We start from the raw sequence: 17,660 nt of genomic DNA on the forward strand, positions 1-17,660 counted from the left end.
AAAAAAAGATTTCGGTTTGCTTTTATATCTTAGTTTTGAATTTTCATTAAGCTCGTGGAAAGTAAGGGTAAGGATGCAGATTGATAAATCACTTTCATGTGACGTAACTACAGCAATTCATTTTATAATAGGCCAGAAGGAGAATCAGTATTTCGTAGTTGTTCGGAGCATGGGCTCTGCAGTCACACTGCCTGGATTTGAATCCTAGGTTTTCTTACTAACTCACTGACCTTCAGAAAAGTAACAAACTTTTCTGTGCCTCATACGTTTCATCTGTATAATGGTGATAACTGTGGTGCCTGCCTTCACAGGATTGTTATATGTTTTAGAGGTGATTTATGAGCTTCAAGAGAACGTGATCCTTACTTGTAGTTCTGTGATGCCACTGAGGCTAGAGCGGGGGCCTAGCATGGAAACTCAGTTGAGGTTCACAGTGGGAGTGGGAGTCGTGCAGGAATCTCTTATACTTGGAGGAGAGCTGTGTCCTCGAAAACATTTCTCTGGAGAGAAAATTCTTTATATTGACTCTCCTTATGAAAACAGAATGTGTGTTCCTCAGAGATTCTGTTTTGCTCTAAAGCATAAATGTACACTTGGACATCACACGCCTTTAACTGTTTTAATGATAGAGTAATATAAAGAATGACCCCAAAAGGATCAGAACTCTCAGGGAATGAGTGTACAGTGTGAGTATGCAAAGAGCATAGGCTAATTCCTGGCTCTGCTGTCTTGCTCTTTTGGGCTTTGTTACTGCTGGCTAAGAATATTGAGAATTTCTGCACAAAATATGTTCAGATTTAGCTACTTTGAATAATTTGTTCTCATTGCAGCTAATAGTTCCAAAAGGCTATATTCACAGCTGGGAGACCGTAAAGGTTATGCTGGTATTTACAATTCACGATGGTGCAACAGGGGTGGTATTTCCTTATGCCACAGTCCTGCCCTCGTTCTGTAGAAATTGGATGAGATAACACTTATATTTACTGCTCTAAGAACTGTTTTTAAATCGGATTCATATCATGGGGTTGAGACTGCTGGTAGCAAGGAAAAATGATTATGATAGCAAGTACTGCTCATTTAGCAGTTCATTTTATACAGCTGATTTAATTGCCCAGCTAGGGATGATAATGAACAGAGTGAGTGGATTATTTTTAGTTTGCTTGAAATATTTTGTTTTGACCTAATTTAAGTAAACTCAGTGACAAGTGGCTCAGAGACAGTCAATTTTAATGTCAAATTCCCTTTTAAAAAATGTTTTAAATTCATTTAAAAAATAATAATAATACATGTACATGTTATAGAAATAAAATAACACAAAAAAGTAAATAGTCAAAATTAAATCTTTCCACTGTAGCTATCTTAGCTTCACTCCGCCAACAGTAACCCATTATCAGTTTCTAGTAAATGCTTCCAAGCTGTTTTATACGTGAACATGCAAATATAGTTTTAAACTATTTTTTTCTTTTCTACACAAAAAGTAGCGTGTCTCTATATCTCCATCTCGGAAATTATTCCGTATCAGTGTATACGGGCTCTTTTCTTCCCCCCATGGCTGCATAATGTCCCATTGTTCGGATACATCGTAATTTAACTATTGATCAGCAGTTAGGTTGTTTCCAGTCATGCCACCACCAGCAGTGCCACAGCCAGTATCTTGTGTTACTTTAGAAGGATGGTATGTATGTAAGAAAATGTCCTGGGTGTGGGATTGCTGGACCATAGGGTCACATTCTTGGCAGCAGTGAATAGGCGTGCCTGTTTCCCTACACCCTCGCCAACACGACGGGTTACCACATTTTTTGATATTTGCCAATCTGCTGGGTGAAAAAATAGTATCTCAGTGTCGTGTTTTTCTTCTTATGAAGGAATTTGATCATATTTTCCTGTGTTTGAGGGCATTTGTATTATATTTCCTCTCTGCACATTATCCTGTCTATTCATGTACTTCACCCTTGTCTATTGGGAGGATGGTCTTTGCTTGTTGAGTTGAAAGATCACTTAATGTGTGAAGAAAATTAGCACTAGAAAATTAGCTACGGAACTTCCCTGACGTTCCAGTGGTAAAGAATCCACCTTCCAATGCAGGGGACGTGGGTTCAATCCCTGGTCGGGGAACTAAGATCCCACATCTGCGAGGCAGCTAAGCCTGCACGCCGCAACTACTGAGCCCACGTGCCTCAACTAGAGAGCCCGCATGCTGCAAACTACAGAGCCCACGCACCACAACTAGAGAGAGAAAACCCACATGCCACAACTAGAGAGAAGCCTGCGCACCACAACAAAAGATCCCATGTGCCGCAACTAAGACCCGATGCAGCTAAAAAAATAAATAGATATACCTTAAAAAAGAAAATCAGCTGCAGCGTTCTGTTTTCTTTTCAGTCCGTCTTTTGTTTATGTTTTTTGTTTGGGAGGTTTTCAGCCATGAAGAACGTCTTCATTTTCATATGGCTGAATTTATTAATCTCTTTTTAACCAATACTGGTTTTTTAAAATTTTCCCATCCACTATGTACCTAGTTTCAGTTTTCATCTTCAGATCTTTTATTCCTCTGGAATACATTTTTGCTAAGGTTTGAGGTAGAGAGCCAACTTAGCCATTTCCCCCCAGATGGCTCTGCATTTGTTCCCTGTACATTTTGTTGAGGGTTACTTTTTATCCTTACTGGTTTGAAATGCCAGTATTATCATATACCTACTTCCCATGACTATTTGGGTCTTTGTAGATTTCCGTGTCTGCTCCATTCATGAGCTAGTATTGCACTATTTTAATTAGCGTAGCTTTATGGTTTCCACCCACCTGCCTCTGCAGTTGCTATTCTTTCTCCGGAAGTATATTTTTTATCAGGATTATGTTACATTTGTATATTAATTTAGGATTAATTAGTGGATACCCTTCTGATTCTACATATTCTTGCTGAAGACCATGGCACACACTTCCGCTGATTTAACTCTTATCTCTTGGGCGTATTTTAAGATTTTCTTCAGATGGATCATATACTTTTATTTTCTTAGGCTTATTACTAGGAATTTTGTCCTTTTTGGTTGCTTTAAAGCTGAGGGTCAAAAAAAAAAAAAAGCTGAGGGTCTTTTTCCTCTGTTATACTTCATATTTTTTACACTGTACTTCTTGAATATGATTATACTTTTCTTTTTTCCCACATCTTCACTTCAGGAAAAAGGTAATTTGAACTTTGGGTCTGCTGTACCTGAGCTGGTGACTAAAATCATTTGAAATTTTGTTTTTAATCTGGGTCAAAAGATCTCTCATTCCATTAACAACTAGTTTTTCAACATCAACACTAAAATGAATTCAACTTAATGAAAGTTGTACTATTAATGAAATCAAAGAAGGTTTTATTTTGCATATGTAGTAAGCTCTGTGATGTTGAAATGCTATTGTGATTAATGACTATAATATCAGAGAGTTGATAGTAAAACTTTATTTTTTTTTTAAGACACTTTAACATAGGGCAGTGACTCAGGGTCATCATCATAATTGCGCTATGGAATTGCAGAGTTAACAGAGACAGTTACTTGATATAAGGCTGGCTTGCGTGATTTTTCTATAATAGTGCCTGGGATGTGTGGTATATTAACAATTATATTTCAACTGAGAAGGAAATGTTTGTACCATACAGTGGCACTCTTGAGTGCTGCATTGACGTTAAACACTCTTGTAGTCTTTGATAATTCTGTATCTAAAGCAGCAGGGTTTTTCTTAAAGCATTGTAAAGCTGGTAGTAACAGGCTGTTTCATAATGTGTACCTTTCTTTCTGATTCCTGAAGTTGCTCAGTATGTAGCTCATCTGATCCTAACAAGTCTGAATATACTGCCTGAGTCTAGTGTTTTGTTTCTCTTCTCTCTTCCTCTTTTTCAAGTGCTGGTAGCAACCCACTAATGACTGGTACATTGGGCTCAGGCCATTGTGACTCACGTGCAGAAAATAGGTGAAAATACACATCTATGGAATAAACTAGTAGCACTTGTGAATTTACTGAGAGGCCTAAGAGACTCTGGACTTTGAGGCCCATAAAGGAGAGGTGGTGGTGCTTTTCCCTTGATACAGGGTCACGGAACCAGTCTTTTCATTCCTTCCATCTTCTTCTCCCAGGAACTGCAGCAGACATTAGCTGTCCCTCAGAAGTCTTAGAATAGGGGCTTCTCTGGTGGTCCAGTGGTTAGGACTCTGCGCTCCCAATGCAGGGGCCATGGGTTTGATCCCTGGTTGGGGAATTAGGATCCTGCATTCTGCATGGCAAAAAAAAAGAGAGAAAGGGAGGGAGGGAGGGAGGGAGAAGAAAAGGTCTTAGAATAGCCTGGGTCATTTTTCAATATTGGCTTAAAGCATATTATTGCCCCCAAACCAGTCCTAAGTAAATCTTGAGTGTGTAGGCTATGTCTCTAGAATAACAGATTAATCCATTTTTTGTTCACTTTGATTTCTTTGACCATGTAGGTGATACGTGAGATTGCTTGTTACGCTACTCAAATGTAATTTTTTCTTTCACAGGATGAATATTCCATCTTTCCTCAGACATACTCCATAGATATTAATGGTTATATTCTTGTGTATTCTGTTACATCAATCAAAAGGTAAGGCCCACTTCTGCTTGCTTGAGTTTATTTGCTGTGCTTAGATGGCATTAATCCTTCTATGAGATTATGCTGGAATTGGCAGTAGTAACAACTAGACTTTAATGGTTTTTAGTGGTTGTCTTGTGGAGCAAACAGGTTGTTAAGGGCAAAAAACTTATCCCATTAGGTGTTCTCTTACACTGATGGAGTAAAAAACTCCGTTATTTCTTACCTCAGGCTGCCTAGCTGGATAGTGACTGAACATGATCTGAGCTTTTCTGCTGATTGCAATGGGAAATGCATTAATTGATTTACTTTCTGTGTGTTTTCACCGTATTAGTGTGGAGCATGGGCTGATTGCTAGGGCCCTCTCGCTAAGCAACATTCCGCAAATGTTTATTCAGAGATTAAATCAGCCCAGTTGTAGGCTTTCCCATTTAAATATGTCACCTGTTCCACTTCGAATATTCTCAGTAAGGGCTGCTGAGTGTTGAATACACGCACGTGTGAAAAAGTGGTAGGAAAAAATAAAGGAATTCCTTGTGTTCGGTTTACTTTATATTAAAATGGTGAGTCTATGACATTTTCCATTTTTCCCACTATAAATATTACATAACAAACGTTTTAAAACATCACCACTAAAATGGATGTCTGATTTTATGCTTTTTGTTTTATAGCTTTGAAGTGATCAAAGTTATCCATGGCAAACTGTTGGATATGGTGGGGAAAGTACAGTAAGTAGTAATAGTTTATCTCTTTTGTTAGATACTCATAATAGTATCTTCTGAACAATCAGATCGGGCACTGACTAGGGTACTTTGGCTTTTTTTTCTCTTGTATTAATAGGATACCTATTATGTTGGTTGGGAATAAGAAAGACCTACATATGGAAAGGTATGTAGCTTCTAAATACTGATTCATAAAGTCAAGTCTAAGACAGTTTAGTCACTGAAGTTTCATTTTTAATTATTCTTATAGCAAGAATATTTTTAGCTGTAGCATATCTGTGTTTCTGTGTTCAGAAATGTGGCAGTGACTGTGCATCACAGAAGCAAAACTGCAGTAAAAATCTCAACCTGTCTCGGAAAATGTTTCCTCTTAAAAAAGAGCTCAAACACTGTAGAAAATTACCTTTAGATTCTTTTACGGCTTTGCATAAAGCAGACTCTAAGAAGACAATGGTAGCCGTCATTTATTCAACAAGTCGTTTTCTGAGCACCGGGCTTAGGATTAGAGCAGCGAGCAGGGGAGGAGCCTGACACCTAGAGGAAGAGGCTCACTGGCTGGATTAGCGCCTGCAGGACTGCACGGAGGGCCCTTTCAGGATTGCACCATCTTTGGGTGCTTATAGCCAAGCTCGCTTCAAAATAATCAATTGTTGCAGACGCTGGAGCGTTGGCGTCCTGTTCTCCGAACTGTAAGAACTTGCTGGAGCAGGGGTAGCCACCCCATAAGGCAATGTCTGCTCTGTTCCCCAGCTCAGGGGTAACGGAAATGCTTCTGTGCATTACCTACCGGGTGAGAATGTTGAGCTGAGCATGCTTCTGCTTCGTAAGGAAAAAAACTGATTGAAGTGGAGCCTGTCTCATAAATCAATTATAGATGTTTTGTATGATAAAGAGCCAAGTACTTTAATTAGAATTTTCTTTTTCCTTTAGGGTGATCAGTTATGAAGAAGGGAAAGCGTTAGCAGAATCTTGGAACGCAGCTTTTTTGGAGTCTTCTGCTAAAGAAAATCAGGTACGTGTTTTTTAAACTTCATTTTGCCCTGCATCCCATCATTCATGGGCGTATGTTCCTCTCAGTCAGCATCTCACCACCATCTTCATCACTCCTGTTCAATCTTCGTCCTTCCACCATTTCTAATACCCATCTTTGGGTTGCTTTAGGACGATACTACTGATGTTTTAATTCAGTCAGTATTCTGCTTAAAATGGGACCTAGAATATTTGTAGGGTAAATAGAAATTAATAGTAAAGGCAATACTTCCTTTGAGAACATATAGTCTTATTTTTGTTTCATACTAAAGACTGGTACAGAAATAAGTCCAGGCATAGAAAAGAAACAAGAATGATCTCACATCACTTTGGCAATAATTTTGTACCCTTACCTCCCCCCTTTTTCTGTTGGGTGGAACTGATTTAGATGCATGTGTTGTTTTAACACAGAAACTGTTAAGAACCATTTTACAAGCATTTTTCCCAATTTCAGCCCTGCAAATGTTCCTTTAAAAGGCATATCCGAGGAAGGATGTCACTTCTATTTCAGAAGGCTTCCCGTATCTCCTTTTCCCTTTTCCCCCGTGGCATTAATTTAGACCAAGAACATCCAAGCTGGTCTCCTGCTTCCGTGAGTTCTCGCCAGTGTATTTCTGTTGGCTGCCACTCACCTTCTGAAGCTACAAATCCGATGATGTCACCCTGGACTAAAGCTGTTAGTGGGCCGCCCACCATCTGTAGGGCAAACCCCAAAGCCCTAAGCATGGTGTTGAGTGCAGTGTGTGGTTCGCACTCTTCCGGTTCCTTCCTTCACTGTATCCCTGTACTTTTCAGCCGCACCAAATTCCTCCCACTTAATTAAATGCAAGGGGTACTTCCAGACGCCTCCCCTTTACTCTCATTCTTCTCTGACTTGAAATATCCTTTCTCTAATTAACTACATACTTAACGTATTTTCAGCATGTGCTCTTGTTTGATCTTCCAATAAGATTAATTGGCTTTCATTTCTGTGAGGAAACTATAGTTCAGTGAGGGTGGGTGGCTTGATGTGGTTGAGGACAGTCAGCTGTTCTTCCCCAGCTCCGCCACCTTTCACCACTAAGACCCCAGTCCTCAGGGTTCTACTTAAATTCCACTTTCTCCTGGACCCCTGCATGATACGTCCAGCTAAAATTAATAGTAGCTTCTTCTCTCTTATCCCCTTTAATTCATTCTGAGATTCAAGGCCGTATCACTGGCCTTCATTTACTCCATAATGTCCGGCACAGTGGTTTTATATCTACTAGGTGCTCGGTCAACCCAGGTATCCCTTGATAGGCAAACCTGTTTGTCCCTGTGTCCGCAGGTGAGGGAAGTTAAATCTGTACAATTGATTCCCGAGTTCCAGAGAGCAGGAGATTTATCTGCATCCATTTAGTGCGGAGAGTGCGAATTCAGATAAGAAGGGCTGAGATAGTAAGAGGTACCTGCACTGCTTAATCGAATTAAATCAGACACTTATTGGGGCTCTGGTCTATCCTTAAGATCATCCAGTTGAACTGTCTCATTTTAGAAGTGAGGCGTTTTAAGATCCAGAGAGGTAAACAACTTTTCTAAGGTCTATATTTCATATGGTATAAGAACTTGGACTAAATTTTAAATTTAACCCAAATTTAGTCCTCTCTCCTCTCCACCATGCTTTTCTGATGGGTGGGAAGAGAGGGCATAACCAAAGTGTAATAGAGATTAGAGTGTTCCTGAGGGAGAGAGAGAGACCGTTCTGTATTAAAAAGTCTGTGTGTGAACCTTAAATGGAATCTGGTTCTAAAATCCCTCGTGTAAAAGACATTTTGGGTCAATTGGGGAGATGTGATTACGTTTTAGATATATTAGGGAAATGGTGTTAATTGTCTTAGATGTAATGATGGTGTTGGGATTATGAAGAGAATATCCTTATTCTTGGAAAATGCAAACTATAGTATGTAGGGGCCAAGTTTCATAATGTCTGCAGCTTAGTTTCAGATGGGATAGATGCGGGGGATGGACAGAAGGAGAGCAAGCAGATATAGCAAAGATGTTAGCATTTGTTGAACTCAGATAGCAGGGCTCAGGGCTTATTATACAATTGTCCCCATTTTTCTGTATGCTTAAAAATTTGCATAATAAAAATTGGAAGGTGGTCAGAAGGTACAAACTTCCAGTTACAAAATAAAGAAGTCCTGAGGATGTGATGTTTAGCATGGCGACTGTGGTTAACAATATTGCATATTTGAAAACCGCTAAGAGTAGATCTTAAAAGTTCTCATCATAAGAAAAAAAAGTTTGTAACTATGTGTGACCAGCCTTATCGTGGTGATCATTTCACAGTATATACAAACATCGTCATTATGTTGTACACCTAGAACAAATATATGCTATGTGACAACTGTCTCAATTTAAAAAATCTTTTGATGTGGAGGAGTGACGTTGAATGGCCCTAAGCTATCTTTGGTTCTGCTTTTGCTAACTTCGCTCCGTTGTGTTTCTCTTTGGTGAAAATCTGAGGATACTAAAACAATTATTCTGTTTGCCTTTATAATTATGTAGGCATCATCACCAGCTTCACTATTCATGTAGGTTCACGTAGCCCCTGTGCATCGTGTGTTACTGTTCTGTGCGTCTCTGGCCGTTGCTTTGTTATTCCTTCCAGCATCCTCAAAGGTGTAGACACCTTATGGACCCTACCTCGAATGTAATTAAGAGGGATTGCTTAGTAAGGCGTGTCGCCTCAGGTTAGTTTATCTTTTGAGAGTGACCTATAATGGTACGCTTAGGGTATGTCATTAAACTACTTTTTGGTTGGAGGATGCAGGCCTTTTCTCTATCTAGTTTATGTTATACTTTACCATAGCTTAAGATTTTTAATATGGTTCTGGATAGATTTACTTTTTAACCTTTTAGTTTCCTTTAGAAGGTAGGATACTGCCTTTTCAGTACCCATATAAAAGATGAAATTGTTCTCAAGGCTTAAAGTTAAAATGAAAAAATTCCAACTGCTGTAATTCTTTTAAAGTTTTGATAAATTTAGTAGATTTATCTGATATTAACCAAAACTCTAAAAGAAGGCAAGGGTGCAGTACAGTGACCTCAAACATCCCAGACAAGCTAGAAGATCAGATGACCCAACTCACTGTTGTCTCGGTTACTTTAGCACCTTCATCAGATCAACAAATACCTTATTCGGCGTGAAATAATCCTTAAAGGCAGAAAGATTCTTGTACCCAAGTTAGGTAAATACAGTGCTGATATGCATATCCTTGGAAAGCAGCAGTCCTGACCAGCTGTCTAGACACTTCTCAGCCCTCGGTTGTGGCTCTTGTGACACTGCTCACCTTGTTGTTGAGCGTGCTGAAGACAGTTGGATCCTAAGCCTAGTGAGTTTCTGCCCATCGGGTGGGGAGAAACCAAGTAATTTCTAATCCCTTATGTTAAGAGGTGTGATTGATTCTAATCCACATGTATACTAGAGTGCTTACTACTCTTGGTCTATGTAGTAGGAAGAGAGAGAATTTGTGTAGTAAGGAGACATCCACATCAATAGTCACGTGATCAGAGACCAATCTTTGTGAACCGCTCAAATTTTTTATTGATAAATTTTCAAATGTAGCTTTGTATTACTTAGCAAAAATCCAGTATTTTAAAATAAACTGTCCTCAGTGGAGTTCAGTCAGACTTGTTGATTACAAAGTGCACAGTGGTAAAAATTATCAAGTCCGTGAGAATACTGCACTTTGACTATTACTGAACTATGGGATGTGTTTGCAGTTCTGGCTTATTTTCTGTGGATGCCTTCACAAATTGTATTTCAGCAATGTGATGGAAGAGAATGCATTTTGTCAGAGTCAGATCACACAGGTAATCAAGGAGAATGCTAAGATTTATCTAGAAAGCCAGATTCCAGGCACGCTCTATTTTTTTTGTAAGAGTTTGGCATGCATCTTTCCACACATTTTTCTGTGCTTTTTTTTGGCTGCGTTGGGTCTTCATTGCTGCGCGCAGGCTTTCTCTAGTTGTGGTGAGCGGGGACTACTCTTGGTTGCGGTGCGCGGGCTTCTCGTTGCGGTGGCTTCTCTTGTTGCGGAGCACAGGCTCTAGGCATGCAGGCTTCAGTAGTTGCAGCATGCATGCTCAGTAGTTGTGGCTCGCGTGCTCTAGAGCGCAGGCTCAGTAGTTGTGGCACGTGGGCTTAGTTGCTCCGTGGCATGTGGGATCTCCCTGACCAGGGCTCAAACCCGTGTCCCCTGCATTGGCAGGTGGATCCTAAACCACTGCGCCACAAGGGAAGCCCTGTGCTTTTTTTTTTAGGATGAAATAAATAACAACTTGCCTGCATCGTCGTGGGAAACGAGGGGAATTGGTAATGCAGAAAGGAGGGTGCTTGCTGAAGTCAGTGGCCTTGATTAGACAGGAGAGGTGGGCCTGGGGCTGGCTTGGGCTCACTTAGGGGTGCCTCCTTTGTGCCAGCAGGAAAGAGGGAACCAGAGTAGAAGAGCCCAAATTCAAGGGCATGGTCATTGGTGGACGGAGTATGGAGAGTTCGCTTATGAATGGTGCTTCTGTTTTCCCAGTGAAATGTAGAACCCAGTCATCAGCCGAGGGTGAGAGCAGGGAAGAGGTTTAGCGATCCCAGTGGAAGGAAGAGGCATGACCCCTTCATTCTGGGGGCTGATTGGACCAGAGAAATGTGGTTGGGCTGCTGGGGCAGCAGGGGTCCCCTTTGGGTTCAGGGTCCTGGAGGTGTGTCCATGGGCTGTGTCCGCTGTGTGGCGCAGGCAGTGAGCAGGCAGACAGGTGGCAGGGAAGGGAGTAGGAGGCCGGTGACTGCCCTGGGGACGTCTGCGCTGGCCCGGGAGGCGAGAGAAGGAAGATGGGGGCTGGAGGGGGGGGGGCGGCTGCTTGGTGATGACAAGATCTGGGTGCTGCCCTGCGAGGTTTTTGAAAACAGGAGCATTTTTGGATTATCACAATGACCGCATTTAAAGGACAGGGACTGACGTTCGGCCTAAGTGAGGATTTCCTGCCCTAAATGATGGTGGCTCCTCCTTGTGAAGGGCTGGTCCCTGGGGCTGAGAGGTGCAGTCGGGAGAGAGAGGAGGTACCCGGGGGGTGTGCAAGGCCAGGGTGGCGCGAGTGGTGGCGGAGGTGGAGCCGCTGCCCCGGAGGAGGGGGGTGAGGCCGGGGGTGACTCGGGGCTCTAGGTGGCCTAGAGGAAGCAGGCTCGGAGGGCACGGGTGTCATCTCACGGCCTAAGAGCCAGAGCTGAGAGTTTTTAGGAAGTGGGAGGGGAAAGGGTGTGACAGGCAGGGGGTGGGGTGCCAGGCCAGGCGAAAGAGCCCCAGCCCTGCTGTAGTCCCAGAGCGCCCGCAGGGCGGGCGAGGCGGGTGAGCCGGGTGAGCCAGCAGGGGATACTCCACCCTGGAGGTCCAGAGGCGCCGCAGGAGGCGGAGTAGGCGGGGCTTCCTGTGACTGATGAAAGCAGGGCTCAGAAGTGTGATTTGAGGTTAGTTCCCGTGGTCTGCAGTCACCACGTGGGGGGAGGGGAGGGGAGGGAGGAATCCCAGGCTCCTGCGGCCCCGGGGCCGCCTCGTTGGCCTCCACACCTGGACCTCCACGTGCAGGGCAGGCCGTGGGCCTTTTCCAGTCCCGCCAGCAGTATCAGTGTTCCTCGTGGCTCCGCTTTTAACGCTAACGTTGTCATCGGTTTTCTCTTTGGTTTCAGACTGCTGTTGATGTTTTTAGAAGGATAATTTTGGAGGCAGAGAAAATTGACGGGGCCGCCTCACAAGGGAAGTCTTCCTGCTTGGTGATGTGATTCTGCCGCAGACCCTGAGGGCACCGGGAGCCTGGCCTGCTGAGGAGGCAGCCTGCCCACTTTCCTTTAAGATAAACTCTGCTTCATTTCTCTTCTGTTAACCTGAAAGATTTCATTTGGGTCAGAGCTTCTCTCCCAACCCCTCCTTTCAGATTATGTTAAACTCTGACTCGGTCCAAATGAGTTCACTTCCATTTTCAAATTTTGAGCAATCATATTTTCAATTTATATATTGTATTTCTTAATAATATTATGACCAAGAATTTTATTGCATTAATTTTTCAGTGTAGTTTGTTGTTTAAAATAATGTAATCATCCAAATGATACATATTGTTACACTACTATTAACTAGGCTTCAATATGTCAGTGTTTATTTCGTTGTGTTAAGTGTACACTTGTAAATAAAATAGCTGCAAAGCCTAATCGTTGTGCTCCTCAGTGTGGCTTTTAAAGAAGAAAACCTGTCCTCCTGAGGGCTTCTTTCCCTGCCTCCGAGGAGGCTCCAGCTTGGATTCCAGGAACCAGTGGAGGATGTGGGCACTTGGGGTAGAGTGCCCGAACTGGGGGGGGGGGGGGCGGGGGTGTTCCTGTTGACTAAAGCCGAGTGACCTTGGGGGGGGTCTGTGAGGGGAGTTGCTCCCCAGTAATAACTGTTCTCCCCACCTTGGTTGGAATGTTTCATGCGGGTAGGGCTGCAGGCTTACTTAGAGCCTTCCGGCCACCCTCTTGCTTGTCTCTTAGCTACTTGAAGAAAAGGGGACCTAAAGATACACTTACTGTCTCTCCTTTTACTTAGCTTGGTGTCCACGGCAGACAGGATCTGACTTAGAAAATAGATTGGCCTGTCACTATCCCAAAGCCTCCAGGAGTTTAAAGGATGGGGAAGATTGCCTGGTAAGTGTTCTGTGTCAGGGCTTCATGAACCTCCCTCAAACCCAGACTGCCTACCTCTTGTTCTGCCAAGAGCAGCTTTGAGGGAGAATCGAGGATTTCAATTGCCTGGTGGCCATCACCTCGACTCTGAGAGTTCAAGCTGAGCGAAATTTTTTAAATGATGTTCCTTCCCAGTTAAAATTTCACAGCCATTTCTAACCTTTAGGGAAACGTTATTGAGTTTGTTGATAAAATAGAATATTGCTTTGGAACTGATTTTTTTTTTTTTTTTTTTTGTGGTACGCGGGCCTCTCACTTGTTGTGGCCTCTCCCGTTGCGGAGCACAGGCTCCGGACGCACAGGCTCAGCGGCCATGGCTCACGGGGCCCAGCCGCTCTGCGGCATGTGGGATCTTCCCGGACCGGGGCACGAACCCACATCCCCTGCATCGGCAGGCGGATTCTCAACCACTGCGCCACCAGGGAAGCCCTGTAACTAATTTTTTAATGAAAAATTACGTTTTTAGAATATGCCATTGTGGACTTCCCAGGTGGCACGGTGGTTTGAGAATCCACCTGCCAATGCAGGGGACACCGGTTCGAGCTCTGGTCCAGGAAGATCCCACATGCCGCGGAGCAACTAAGCCCGCGCGCCACAATACTGAGCCTGCGCTCTAGAGCCCGCAAGCCACAACTGCTGAGCCTGCGTGCCCACAGCTACTGAAGTGCGTGAGCCTACAGCCCGTGCTCCGCAACAAGAGAAGCCACCGCAATGAGAAACCAGCACACCGCAACCAAGAGTAGCCCCTGGTTGCCGCAACTAGAGAAAGCCTGCATGCAGCAACGAAGGCCCAACATGGCCAACAATTAATTAATTTTTAAAAAAAGAATGTGTCATTATTTTGAATCTTTATAGTGTTTGTGTCTTATCACTCAAGGATGAAATTTGAGCCAGGATGAAAAAGGCCTCCACCAAATACTTTTTAAATACAAATAAGTTTTAGCAATGTAGTATCATTACTTATTAACAGGGTTTATTCTTAGGCCTAATATGTGTCAGTACTCACTGGATGGAACCACATTAAATCTGGATTCAGTTCATCCAGGCAACATTTTACATCTGATAAGTTATTTCTGTGTAAATGGAATCTTGGGGCAGCCTGTTCTTGCAACTACAGTTTGACTCTCACGAAATGTCCTCTAGGCCTAGCTGCCCTGTTTGGAGGTGACGTGGATCTCTTTACATGGTGTGGCTCAGCTGTTCATTCAGATGTTTTCTGAGCACCTGCTGTGTGCTGCACACCGTTCTAAGTGCCGTGAACACAACAGAACTCTGCACCCTGTAGAACTTACGTCTGACCTTGCCCCTTGAATAGCACAGGGCAGGCAGTCCTGCTTCCCCGTGCGGTGACCCATCCACAAGATGGTTGATTCGATTATCTGATGGGCTGTGCTTGTGATGTGTTCCGAGGGTGATGTTGCTGAGGGGTGCTCTCCAGTGGTGGGGAGCACGTGACCTGGAGGTGGTGGTGGAAGGCGGTCAGCAGTACCTCTTCTGGTTTGCTTCACGTCCACCCTGTGAAGCAGGTGCTGCCCTATTTACAGTGAGGAAACTGCCTTAGAGGTGTCAGCGACAGTCATTAGCCCCATTCACTGTGTCAGCGAATCTAATGATGTGTTATCTGAGCCTTCTGAAGAAATTCTTAGAACTGCCAGGTTTGACTTAAATGTCGTTATTTAATAGTGTATTTCATCACTCCTAAGACCTTTCCTTACATTTTAGCATTTTTCATTTTTTTTTTTTTTTCTGATTTGAATTTTTCTTTTAAGTTCGGATGGAAAATTAAGAACACTTCCGGGACTTCCCTGGTGGCACAGTGGTTAAGAATCCGCCAGCCAATGCAGGGGAGACGTGTTCAATCCCTGGTCCGGGAAGATCCCACATGCTGCGGAGCAGCTAAGCCCGTGCGCCACAGCTACTGAGTACACGTGCCACAGCTACCGAAGGCCGCGGGCCTAGAGCCCATGCTCCGCAACAAGAGAAGCCACCGCGATGAGAAGCCCGCGCGCAGCAACGAAGACCCAACGCAGCCAAAAATAAATAAATAAATATCCTTCTTAAAAAAAAACTATGAAAAAGAACACTTCCAATTCAAAGTTTTAAGCACAAAATTCAGGGATGTCGTGTGGTGGACTTGCTTCTTCAGCTGGAGGTGAACCTGGCAGCCGATGGAAAGAATCCGCACTAACAAACAGCAAACTGCACAAGGATTGTCCCCGTGAAGAAGCCGGTGACGTAAGGATTGTCCCCGTGAAGAAGCCGGTGACGTCGCGTTTGATTTTCCCAGCTTGGCTCCTTCCCCAAAGTTTAGGCTCTGGAGTCCTGAGTCTTCGGCATTTAACTAGTTCTTCGTTGGGGGGAGGGGCTGGGACTGTCCCGCCACATGTAAACCGATCTTTGTCATAGATCGCTTTTATAATGAGAGAGCAGCCGGGGCGCTTTGCCACATCTTCCCCATTCTCCGTATGTTCCTTGGTGATGCAGAAGTTATCCCCACACGGGCAGGGGTAGAAGTACATCTCCGAGACCTCGTCATATTGGAAGTCCTTGATCTCCACCTCATGAAACACTGCCATCGTCACTGGGGCCAGGAGAGGTCTTGTCGCCTCCGCCATTTTAGCATTTTTCTTAGTGGGACATACAACGCAGCCTTAGATTCATTGAAGCACAGTAGGTGCGAATACAAAACTCGGTGCATATCCAAGGCTATCTTGCAGCTCATAATACAAAGTGTAAAATCACAGGACAAATTCAGATTAATGTGATGGAATTTTGCTAAAACTAAATTGTTCACTCCCCGCCCTCTCTAGAGCGCCGTGTCTCCCCGCCGTGTCACTGACGGTGCTCTCGCCTGAATTGCTCATCACCTCCTTGTCACCACGTCCAGTAGGTATTTCCTGGCCTCTGTCCTGACCCTCCAGCATTGCACGCAGTTGGTGACTTCTCTCTGAAGGTCTCTGTTTCCGCCTTCTGGTCTTCCTCCCAGCTCACTGTTGCTGCCTTGGCCTCCTCGGCTGTTGCCTCCTCCGTTAACCTCTCGATGGGCCATTTTTCCTTCTCCCCTTCCTTGATTTCATCCTGTCACATAGCTCTCACTGCCGTGTTTCCTGAAGACCAAAATTCCTTTCTCGCACCCTGACCTCTGGGCTCCAGGCTTGTCTTCTCTTAGATGTCTCATAGGCATCTGAAGTTTATCATGCCCAAATTCTTGATTTTCCCTAAAAACGTGGTCTCCCCTGGACCCTGCTTCAGGAAATGGCACCATTATCCACTAGATACTAAAGCTAGGAGTTGGGGAGCCATCCTCTACCTCTTCCCTTGTGTCCCCTCCCAGCCAGTCCATCAACAAATCCTAAGGGCCCTGCCTTCAAAAATCTTATATTTTGCCCACTTTTCTCCATCTTCACTGCATGCTAGTCTCTAACACCACACCCTCCAAATCATTTCCTGCAGCCCAAGTCAACTTCTTTTTTTTTTTTTTTTTTTTTTTTTTTTTTTTTTTTGCCACACCGCGTCACTTGTGGGATCTTAGTTCCCCGACCAGGGGTCAAACCTGGGTCCACGGCAGTGAAAGCCCAAGTCTTAACCCCTGGACCACCAGGGAATTCCCCAAGTCAACTTGTTTAATACATAAATTGTTCTGTGTTACCCCTTTGCTTAAAATGTTTTAGTAATAATTGTGCCTGCTCAGGGTCTCCAGGGCATCTCATTCTCCAGCCTTTCTTGTTAAAAAAAGAAGAGGTTTTTTGTTAGTTTGTCCTTGCCTTAATGTCAAATAAACGGCCACTGATTGTTTTTGACAAACACCCCAGGGAAAAGGCAGTCAGGTCAAAGACAAGCCTTGCAGATGGGGTTTTCCAGGGAACTACCAGACACTGCAGATGACAGTTTTCTGATCGGGGGCTGAGAAAGCACCAGCCCCATCTTGACCCTGCATGCAGCTGCTAAGGAGGGGTCTGGCAACAGGGCAAGTGACAGTGCCACAAATCTCGCTGTGCTGAGAATCAGCAGGTTTCCTTAAACACCCTTGGACTGGTGCAAGCCTTTAATCTCCAGACCTATGAAAAAGTGATATATTTGAACAGTTTTTTTGCCAGTGTTCTCACCGAGTTCTTGAAGGGCCTTCCTGCGCTCTCCCCAATGGCAACCCTCCAGGGTCTCCGCAGTAGCTGTTTGTCTGTTGAACGGACGAGTAGCTGAGCCCTCCCATGGGCTGCTTCCTAGACGGCTTCCGTGGAACTTGGCCTGTGTCTGCTGCAGGGTAGGGGAAATCCTCACCATTCACACAGTGCACCGGGATGACCTTTAATCTTGGGTCCACCCCTTATCGGCTCCCAACAAGGAAGGAGTGCAGCTACCGGGCGCCCCTACCATTGCTGGTGCAGCCAGCCTCGGACGCCTCGGACTCAGATGGTAGCAGTCTTCGTTAACAGTAAGTCAGAGGACGCAGAATACGCCGCTGCCTTTTATTTTTTGATTGATTTATTTTTGTCTGCGTTGGGTCTCCGTTGCTGCGCGCGGGCTTTCTCTAGTTGTGGCGAGCGGGGGCTGATCTTTGTCACAGTGCGCGGGCTTCTCATCGCTGTGGCTTCTCGTTGTG

General features: G+C 44.2%; 1 protein-coding gene and 1 pseudogene across 3 annotated transcripts in view; one reads left to right on the forward strand and one right to left on the reverse strand.

Moving 5' to 3' along the window:
- Positions 1 to 16,551, forward strand: part of RHEB (Ras homolog, mTORC1 binding) — a 52,078-nt gene extending 35,527 nt beyond the window's left edge. For 2 of the 3 annotated variants that reach the window (XM_089917183.1, XM_022577416.3), the window contains 5 exons: positions 4,515 to 4,597; positions 5,257 to 5,313; positions 5,426 to 5,473; positions 6,238 to 6,319; positions 12,035 to 12,550. In XM_089917183.1, coding sequence (XP_089773309.1) covers positions 4,515 to 4,597; positions 5,257 to 5,313; positions 5,426 to 5,473; positions 6,238 to 6,319; positions 12,035 to 12,127 — 363 coding nt within the window. In that variant the 3' untranslated portion in view covers positions 12,128 to 12,550. Of the gene's footprint in view, positions 1 to 4,514; positions 4,598 to 5,256; positions 5,314 to 5,425; positions 5,474 to 6,237; positions 6,320 to 12,034; positions 12,551 to 12,923; positions 13,022 to 14,829 lie in introns of those variants that run through there. The other variant, XR_016394242.1, reaches the window with a different exon arrangement.
- Positions 15,318 to 16,542, reverse strand: LOC149748337 (diphthamide biosynthesis protein 3-like; annotated as a pseudogene).
- Positions 16,552 to 17,660: the final 1,109 nt, after the last annotated feature.

The sequence above is a fragment of the Delphinapterus leucas genome, chromosome 9 (assembly GCF_059928025.1).
Source record: "Delphinapterus leucas isolate spDelLeu-1000000601 "Yukka" chromosome 9, BTC_Dleu_Yukka2, whole genome shotgun sequence".
NCBI classification, from domain to species: Eukaryota; Metazoa; Chordata; class Mammalia; order Artiodactyla; family Monodontidae; genus Delphinapterus; species Delphinapterus leucas.